The sequence below is a fragment of the Mus caroli genome, chromosome 6 (genome assembly GCF_900094665.2).
Source record: "Mus caroli chromosome 6, CAROLI_EIJ_v1.1, whole genome shotgun sequence".
Taxonomy (NCBI): domain Eukaryota; kingdom Metazoa; phylum Chordata; class Mammalia; order Rodentia; family Muridae; genus Mus; species Mus caroli.
This window is the reverse complement of record NC_034575.1, coordinates 66,495,568-66,506,320: the sequence shown is the minus strand read 5'-3', so window position 1 is coordinate 66,506,320 and position 10,753 is coordinate 66,495,568. Positions and strand designations below refer to the sequence as shown.

The following is a 10,753-nucleotide window of genomic DNA, read 5'->3' as shown; positions in this document are numbered from 1 at the left end:
GAGTTCTCAAAGGGGCTTAAATAGGAAGCATAAACACCTATCACAACAAACCAAAACTTAGAAACACGTGCAAAACAATAACATAATAGTTATGAATAACTATTTTAAACTATTATAAAGTTAAACTAGTTATAAGCTACTATAACTAGTTTAAAGATAAATGAAAAGTGTAAAATCGAAGAGGAAAAAGACAGAGTGAAAAGAGTGACAATCATTCTGAAAGGGGACATGGGAAAGAAAAGGGACAGAGAGGTTTCTGCTACAGATAATGTAAGTCCAAACTAGGAAATAGACAAAGAAAACCTAGAGCTATATTGATGGGTAAACAGATTTTTATTAAATATTAAGAGTTGATGTGTTGGTTTTTCCTGTAGTAACAGCAATGAAGAAGGTGAGTGGGGGAGACTGATAATGTTGAGTCAATCTTTGCATTCAGATAAAAGCTTATTTTTAAAATTTTCTATATTTTTGAGTTTTACTCAACTACACAACAAACTATTATCATGTCTATTCTCATTTCCTTCCTCTCATACTTTTTATATCCATGTAATACAACCATCTTCCCAAATTTCCTCATATTTCTCTTTATAACCTACTTAACCTAGGTAGTGATATCCACATGAGTATGGATGTGGTTCCCTCTTCTGAAACATGGTAACCCTGTGTTCACCTTTATTACTAGAGAATATTGCTTTAGTCTCTAATACTAAAGGCTCTGCATCTCCAGAAACCACTATTTTGTTCCCCCTTCTAAAAAGGATCAAAATATCCACACTTTGGTATTCCTTCTACTTGAGTTTCATGTGATTTATAAATTGTATCTTGTGTCATGGACAAAGTACCTTCTAATAAGAGACTATAACTGGACAAATCAACCATTCTATGGTGTGACAACAAAATACCCATGGAAGGAGTTACAGAGACAATCTGTGTAGCAGAGACTGAAAGAATGACCATCTAGGGACTGTCCCATCTGTGGATACATCCCATATAGAGTCATCAAACCTACGAACTTTTGTGGATGCCAAAAAGGGCTTGGTGACAGAAACCTGTTATAGCTGTCTCCTGAGAGGTTCCACCAGTGTCTTAAAAATTACAGAAGTCGGTCCTCATAGCCTATCATTGGACTAAGTACAGGATCCCCAATGAAGCATCTAGAGAAAGGATCCAAGGGGCTGACAGGGTTAGCGGCCCGATAGGAAGAACAACAATATGAACTTACCAGTACTCACGGGGTTTCCTGGGACTAAGTCACCTATCAAAGAGTACACATGTAGGAATCATGCCTTCAGCAGCATATGTGGTAGAGGATAGCCGAGTTGGTCATCAATAGGAGGAGAGGCCCTTGGTTTTTTGAAAGCTCTATGCCCCTGTGTAGGGGAATGCCAGAGCAAGGAAGTGGGAGTGGGTTGGTTGGTGATCAGGGAGGGGGCAAAGGGGTTTTTAGAGGGGAAAACAGGAAAGGGGACAACATTTGAAATGTAAATAAGGTAAATATCCAATAAAAAAGTAATTAAAAAGAAAAGAAAAGAAAACAAGATGTTGTGAAACCCAAAGGTGGAAACAACCTAGATGTCCCATGAGAGAAGAATGGATACAGAAAATGTGGTTCACATACAAAGTGAAATAATACTCAGGTGTTATGAATGGGGACATCCTGAGCTCTGTAGGCAAATGGATGGAACTAGAAAATATCATCCTGAGTGAGGTAACTCAGACCCAAAGGAACATGCATGGTATATACTCACTAATAATAGGATATTAGCCCACATTTATAAAGTACAGAATAACCAAGATACAGTCAACAGAACTCAAAAGGTCAACAAGCTGAAGGGCCCATAGAAGGATGCCTCAGTCCCACTTGTGACTGAGGAGAAAGCAACCACAAGGGGGGAGGACGGAACTGGGAGAAAAAGGGGATAGGGAAGTTAAGGGGAATATGATCTGGTATTGAGTGGCAAGAAAAGGACTGAAGCCTTGAGGACCAGCACAAAGAATGGAAATAGGCAACCCTGAAAGGAAGGACATTTGGTGGACCCTCCAGAATGTTACAGAGATCTAGGAGGTGAGAGACTCTCAGTAGTCAAAGGCAGGGACCCTAGATAAAATGCCCTACAGTGGGGAGAGGAAACTTGTAGAGCCCACCTCCAGCAGAAAGATATAGAACCAAGTGAGGTATGGGGTTGCCACAGTCAAAACTCTGGTCCATAATTGTTCCTGTCTGAAAGAACTGCAGGGATGGAAATAGAGATTAGCTTGAGGAAAAGAAGGTCAAGCAAGAGCCCCAAAGTGGGATCAAGCTCAAGGGGAGGCCCCAGGGTCTAGCACTATTACTGAGACTATGGAACACTCACAAAAAGGGACCTATCATGATTGCCCTCCAAAATACCCAACAAGCAGCTGAAAGTATCAGATGCAGGTATCTGTACCCCACTAATGGACAGAAGTTGCTGACTCATGAGGGTGAATTAGGGAAAAGCTGGAAGAAGCTGAGGTGGAAGGGAACACTGGGGGGGAGGAGAGAGTAGTCTCAATTAACCTAGACCCCCGAGATCTCTCAGATACTGAATCACCAACAAGGCAGCATATACCAGCTAATATGAGGCCCTGCGGACTTTAGAGGTCTGATGAGGTGGTGCAGTGGTGGGGACTTCCTCGTGGAGACTGGGGGTTGTTAGGAGGTATGGGATGTGGCATAGTTGAAGGGTGGTCTGGCAGGGGAATTAAATCTGGAGTGTTAAAAAATAAATAAATAAATAATAAATAAATAAATAAAATAATTAAAATAATAATAATACTGAAAAAAAAAGTTGTTCTGGGCCCACAAGAATGTTAAGCTTCATATCAGCTACATATGGTGGGGGGGGGGGATAGGCCTATGTCCAGTCTTTGTATATTTTTGGCTGGTGGTTCAGACTCTGAGTAACCCAAGGGTCCAGGTTAGTTGATTTTGTTGGTTTTCCTGCAGAGTTCCTATCCCCTTTGAGGTCTTGCCATCCTTCTTAATGTTCTTCCATAAGAGTGCCCAAGTTCTATCCACTGATTGGCTGTGCGTGTCTGTGTCTGTCTGAATAAGTTGATGGGTTGAGTCTCTCAGCAGACAACATGCCCCTGTCTGCAAGCATAATAGAATATCATTAATAGTGTTAGGTATTGGTGCTTGCTCATTGGGTGTGTCTAAATTTTGTCCAGTTATTGGTTGGCTTTTCCCTCAGATTCTGCTCCTTCCCCCATGCCTGTGTTACCTGTAGAAAGGATAAAATTTGGATTGAAATTCTTGAAGTGGGTTGGTGTCTCTATCGTTCCCTAAGTTTCTTGTATGGATAAAGGAGGTGCTCTTTTCAGGTTTTATATCCCCAATATAGTAAGCCACAGCTAAGGTCAACCTCATTGATCATTGGGCACCTTCATTATTCTAGTTCTATGTGTAGTCCTGGAGATGTCCCTTGCCTTCTCATCCCTGTCAGTTGTATATTTCAATTCATTTTCATGGTCATCAAACCATCTCTTCTGCCTTTGCCCACACATGATTCTGAATACATGTTCACTTCCCATTCCCCTCCCAGTTCCCTCCATCTATCTGCATTTTATGACTATATTATTCTCCCCCCTAATTAAGATTCAATATTCCTTGTTTGGGCCTTCCTTATTATTTTGATTCTTTGGGTCTGTGGAGTGTAACATGGTACCTGTATTTTATGGTTAATATCCACTTATAAGTGAGTGCATATCACACATGCAATTTTAGGACAGTTACTTCACTCATGGTGATATTTTCAAATTCCATCCATTTGCCTGCAAAATTCATGATGCCTTGAATTTTAGTAGCTGAATAGTGTTCCATTGTGTACATGTACATTTTGTTTATTCATTCTTCAGGTGAATGACAATTAGGGTGTTTCCAGTTTCTGGCTATTATGAATAAAGCTGCTATGAACATGGTTGTTGTTGTTAGATGTTGGATCACCTTCTGGGTATATGCCCAGGTGTGGTATAGCTCAGTCTTGAAGTAGAACTATTGCTCGCATTCTGATAAAATGCCAAATCAATTTCCAAAATGTTTGTGCAAGTTTGAATGGTCACCAGCAATGAAGGAGTGTTTACCTTTCTCAGCATCCTAGCCACCATGTGCTATCTTTTGAGTTTTTAATCTTAGCCATTATGATAAGTATGAGATGGAATCTCAACTGGAGCTGGGGCTATGTCAAAAGTTGTTGCCTGTACACAGGATATGTTGTAATAACTGGTCTTTATTGCTTAGGCTGGCAGAGTCTTGAAGTGCCAGGATGGGTGAGATACCTGGAGGGTCTCTAGCTGCTTAGAGGAGAAGGCAAAGGGTAGTGATGAAAAGTTTGTGGGAAGGGGAGCAGGAAGGGGTATTGAGCCAGTTGCAAAGTGAATAAGTAAAAAAAAATTAATTAAATTAAAAATTTTAAATAGAAAGGAATCAAGAACTCCCTGAGCTCTTGATCCACACAAGAAGAACTCCAATCTGTGCCTGTTTTTAATAACAGTCATTGTATTCATCATACCAAGGGTTCTTAAATGAAACTGAGTTAGTCAGATTTTAATATTTGATGTTTCTGGGTTTCAGGATATTTCTTAGCATTTAAGAGAAGTTGTTGCTTTTGTGAAAAACCTGGACTCGGTTGGTGTATTGACACGATGGCCCATAGTCATTCATTACTCAAGTACTGGTGTATATGAAGCCCTCTTCTGACTTCCTTGGGTATCAAAAATGCATGTTACACACATACATTCATGCAGGCAAACTACTCACAACCATAGAACAAAATAAATTTAAAAAAAACATTAGATATCCTTCTATCTCAAGAGAGTAGAGAAAAAATAGTTTTGTTTTTTTTATTTTTTGAGGTTTCCTGAGAATGCAACACTAATTTCAGATTTAGTGTGATGATGATAGAGCCATCCTTTTCTTTATCCATAATCAGATTAATGGAATGTTGTATTGACTTATTTGTATTATATAGCACCAAGGATGATGTAGTATCCTTAACTGGTGAAATATAAAACTCATATTCACAAAAAAAAATTAATGGAAGATTTTTTTCATTCTGAAGTAACCAGAATAAACTTACTAAATACAATGAAAACTGAAAATATTCAGAAAGAAGAGTAGCCATTTAGTTAGGATCATGTGCTCAGAAAGGCATACAGAAGTCTTTCATGAAGGGAGGGATGAGAAATCATTCTTAAGAAAGATCTAGAGATATAGCCATGCTTCATCATGGCTATGCTAACTTTAAAGTTATAGGAAGATAATTGAAACTTTATCTCAGCTAAATTAAAACTATTTTTATAAAAATTATTTTATTCACTTTACAACACTATATCAACTCTCCTTCCCGTCCCAGTATGAACTCATTCAAATCCTCCCCCATTCCCACAGTCTTTGCTGTAAGTAAAACTTTTGATTAAACTTAGACTTGAATTTGCAGACTCTGGTGCTGTCAATCTTTAATGAATAAAATGTAATTTATTTGAAAAGTGCTCTCAGATATTCTCAGACAGTAAATCGAACATAACTAGACATTTTCAAAGCACAGTACACACCAAGAATGTTGATTATTCAGAGTAGATTTGATGAGTGCATCTTCCTGAATCCCCAGTCCATATTCTCATAAATACAGCAGAACCGTTGATTTTATTGGGAAGTTATTTTTGCTATCCTTCTAGGAATGGCATCTGTGCTTGACAACTGGAGAAATGTCTCTGAGCACACCTGGGCTCCATGTCACATTTGGATGCTATTTTTTTCAGTTAGCTTTGTGGGAATGATCATCTGAACAGATTAGAATGAGTAGGTGAGGAGTCTAATGAGCATTATTCAGGAAAAGAAGAAACAGATAATGCTTTCTGTGATCATTATAAACAGTCATTCTTGATTCTTTATTGTGGGAGGAATATAGCTCAAACTAGTCAATTGAACATCCCTTGTTTAGTGGATCAAATAAATCTTGTATTTAGGGGAAATATATGGATAATACTATAGAATAAGGCTTTTCCTCATAAAAATGAAGAATGAGGAAACAGAAATTTGTTTCTTTTTCAGTGTAGTGAATACAAATAAATAGATACTGTCCTGGCTTAACCTGATGTGCCTTAGTTAACAGACCAAGTTATAAGCCAAGAACTGCCTATACTATATCTTGCTATTTGCATACTTCATCTTCAGTAACCACAAATATCTCACAGTTGTTTTAAAGCAAAGTACTTGTGAGAATAGCAGTAGTTAGCCAGGGACCAAAATTCAAATACACAATGGATTTATGGGCGCAGATTTTCAGCTTCCTGCTAATCAGTGTCACAGGTAACAGAGGGCAGTGAGTTTGACATCAGAATGCAACTAAAATTCTTTTTCTTGGGGAATTTGTGTCTAAAATTTACTTTTTTTTCTTTTTCTTACATCTAAATGTTGGATAGTATAAAATTATTTTTGTATCTCTATTTCTACTAATCCATCCTCCTCTATGTCTCTTTTTTTCAGTCATAATGTCCAGAGGCGAAAATGTGCTCACCCAGACTCCAGCAATAATGGCTGCCTCTCTGGGGGAGAAGGTCACCATGACCTGCAGTGCCAGCTCAAGTGTAAGTTCCAGTTACTTGCACTGGTACCAGCAAAAGTCAGGCGCTTCTCCCAAACTCTTGATTTATAGAACATCCAACCTGGCTTCTGGAGTCCCAGCTCGCTTCAGTGGCAGTGGGTCTGGGACCTCTTACTCTCTCACAATCAGCAGTGTGGAGGCTGAAGATGATGCCACTTATTTCTGCCAGCAGTGGAGTGGTTACCCATTCACACAGTGCTACAGACTGGAACAAAAAACCTCAAAGTCCTTAGGGCCCAGTTACTTCCTTCTAGAGATAAAATGTGGCCATTGGTTTGATTGCAGTAGTCCACACAGGGTGTTCTGCTTCACAAAGTCATTTGCATCTTTGGATGAATGTCTTTTTAATAATCCACTGTTTTCTCATTCTTCATTTTTATGAGGAAAGCCTTATCCTATAGTATTATCCATATATTTTCCCTAAATACAAGATTTATTTGACCCACGAAACAAGGGATCAAATAATTTTTTTTGCCAGTGTTTATTTATTCTCAATATTTTTCCTGATTTTTGAAGACAAGTGTGGCTGGCACTTCTCATCAGCTATTTTACTGGTGGTCCACACCAACCTTCACATCTTTCTTCTGTTTCTTCAACTGACTTTAGGATCTTCTTGGTAGGTGGTTTTTCTTCAGCATAGCCATATATTCACAATACACTGATGTTGTTATCTTACAAAAAGTCATATCTATCCTAATCTGTTTTCTGACTTATTATCTGATCTTCTTTCCACTAAAGTGTCCTGTTAATATGTGCTTGAAATGATTTTCTCTCAAAAAAAGAACCTAGTGACACTCATGTATATTTTCTTTCTATTCTCATGACCAGTAATTGAAACACTCCACTAATAAAGAAACAAAAAAGGCAAAAGAGAACTAATAAATGAACCTTAATTTTTCTTTATATCTATCTATCCACCCATCTCTCTATCTTTCTATCTATTTATCTATCTATGAATCCATTTGTACGTGTATACCTTACTGTGAATAATTAAATTCATAAGGAAATTGTATCATTCTAAATGGAGAAACACAATTTATTTAAAATATTTATATGTACAATTATATTTAAATTTAAATTACACTGAATAATAACACAAATAATTATGTAATAGTTTATTTTCAATTTTCCAATTTAAGGTGCTTGGTACAAAATCCATCAGACACAGTTACCAGCCTCTCTGTCTCCATCTCTAGGAGAAACGTCACCATCAAAGGAAGTCAAGACACTAATGTTTATTTAGCACATCATTAGTATATTATAATTTGTCAAGAAAGCTGCTAACAGAATACAGGATTTAAGGAATCTAAGATGAAGGCCATACCTACAATGTCCTACCTACTCCAACAAGGCCACACCTTATAGTACCACTCTCTGTGATGAGCATATACCAACCATCACACTATCTTAGAACAAATCTCCAGTTTCTCTGCTCTTAAAATATTTCTACCCACTCTGCAATGATTCTGAAAAAATATTAAAGTAAAATTCTAGGCCTTTAGGCCGAGGCTTGGGAATGTGACCTCTGTGACTCAATGCTCCAAGGTATGCTAATCATAAAACAGATATCGACATTCCTCCACCTACCTGCTTCCTGGGTTCAAAGAGTATTCATTCAAAGAATGTGCTATTGTTAGGGGCTCATAGAAACTGTCTTGAGAGTTAACTGGAACAATTACCAGGTATTCCTTGTGACTCTTGTGACTTTGCACTTCCTTGGGACTCTTAACTGGTATCTTTAGTATTTTCCAACAACGCCCTCCCCACTTCCTTGGTTGTGGCCCGAGAGCAATCTTGAATTAAAAGTCCTCTTGCAGTTTGCAGCAAGACTGTTTCTCCTGAGTGATTTAGGATGTTGCCTCTCCTGAGTCAGAACGTGGGGGAATCCTCATACTGTGGGTCTTTCAATTCTTGCGAAATAGGTGCAGAAAGTATGTTGTAGTTGGATAATTTAGGACTGGTCAGCATATAATCTCCTAATATCTGCATTTTGATAATTTATGGAGTAATTTTGGAATGATAACATCTGTTGCAAAGGGAATTGCTGATCAAATATAAAAACCATATGAATTAAACAAACTTTATTTATGTATGAGTAGAGGTAATAAGTAGGTATGAATCAGAGAAAGAGCAAGGAGTGTATGTGGATTTGTATGAATGAAGGAAAAAGTAGTGGCCAACAGTATGTGGCTATGTTATGTTTTTAAAAGGTAAGAAAATGAGTAAAATTTATCTTAACCTTTTTCTTCCACCTAATTCAAGACCAAAGAGATGACAAAACTTACCAAAATAAGAAAAGAGATAAATATTTCAATAAGAAAAAAGTGCCTTGATTTTGCACCATAACCNACTTTTGGAAATCTGTCCCTCCTCTAAGAATTGAAAAGTAGCACCTATCCAGGTGGGGAATCTCAGTGAGGCCTATAAAGTTTAGATGGTGTTGAAATTATAGAGATATTCAGTATAATGTATCTTAACACACTAATAGTATATTTGGTAGTTCAGGTAAGCAAAATTTTCTATTTGTAAGGCTACAAAATTACTGCATTTTTCAATGGAAACCTGAATTCAAATTACAAGTATTTAACATTTTCTATACCATTGTATGTGGTATCACTACTCTTCCTTGATTATGAGCAGTAGCAACAATTTATGACTCTAAAGTAGCCACATGATTGCAAGAACACAGCATAATGTGCCATCAATTTACAACATCATGGCATATTTTATCTACAGTTTGTTATATTATGGTTTTATATTAAATGACTTTATATCATCAAGTTCTATATTATTGTATCTTTTTGTAATCTCATTTTATCTCAGAGAACATTTTATATCTCTGTTTTTTTTTTTTTTATTTCGTGAAGTCATGAAATGTGGTATAAGTGTGAATGTGTCTGTGTGAACACTATTTTATTTATGTTTGTAACGAATTAAATAAAGAATCACCACAATTGTCATAGTCCATTTTTTGTTCTAAACATACTACTACTTGGCTCACAGTCCTGTAAATGTAGTACTTCCTCTAGACTGCAAAGTGGATATTATACAGCCCTGCCTTCATTTTGGCTATGTTAACAGTAGATGGCAGCACAATCACATTTCTGTTTTGGTTTGTTTAGCTTTAAAAAAAAAATTATTAGATATTTTCTTCTTTTACATTTCACATGCTATCCCAAAAGTCCCCTATACCCACCCCCCGACCTGCTCTCCTACCCACCCATTCCCACTTCTTGACGCTGGAGTTCCCCTGTACTAGGGCATATGAAGTTTGCTAGACCAACGGGCCTCTCTTTCCAATGATGGCTGACTAGGCCATCTTCTGCTAAATATGCAGCTAGAGACACGAGCTCTGGGTGTACTGGTTAGTTCATATTGTTCTTCCATCTATAGGATTACAGACCCCTTCAGCTCTTGGGTACTTTCTCTAGCTCCTCCACTGGGGTCCCTGTGGTTCTATTCAATAGATGACTGTGGGCATCTACTTCTATATTTGCCAGGCCTTGGCATAGCCTCACAAGAGAAAGCTATTTCAGGGTTTTGTCAGCAAAATCTTACTAGCATATGCAAGAGTGTCTGCTTTTGGTTGCTAATTATGATCAATAACACAAAAAGACCACCAATGTATTGGAAAAGGATTTTTACCAATCCTAAATCTGATAGGGCACAATCACACTTCCATTCAGTTACTAACACCAGCCCTAGAGCTGTAATTACATAAGATTATAAACCAAGAATTACTCTTTTTTCACAACCTCACCAACATCTGCATCACCTGCATTTTTTTTTTCAGCCATTCTGAGTTGTGTGAGATGGAATCACAGGGTTGTTTTGATTTGCATATCCCTGATGACTAAGGATGATGAACAATTCCTTAGCTGCTTTTCAAATGTTTGTTTTTTTTTAATTAGGTATTTTCCTCAATTACATTTCCAATGCTATCCAAAAAGTCCCCAATACACTCCCCCCCACCAGTCCCTCACCCACCCNCCCCTACCCCTTGGCTCTGGCATTCCCCTGTACTGGGGCATATAAAGTTGGCAAGTCCAATGGGCCTCTCTTTCCAGTGATGGCCGACTAGGCCATCTTTTGATACAAATGCAGCTAGAGTCAAGAGCTCTGGGGTA

At 37.8% G+C, this 10,753-nt stretch overlaps 1 gene segment (V, D, J or C); it reads left to right on the top strand.

Annotated features, from left to right (window-relative positions):
- The first annotated feature begins 6,264 nt into the window (after window positions 1-6,264).
- On the top strand, window positions 6,265-7,008 carry LOC110295642. The segment is given in 2 exon segments: window positions 6,265-6,331; window positions 6,509-7,008. Coding segments are annotated over 2 exon segments (549 nt in total).
- The last annotated feature ends 3,745 nt before the right edge of the window (window positions 7,009-10,753 follow it).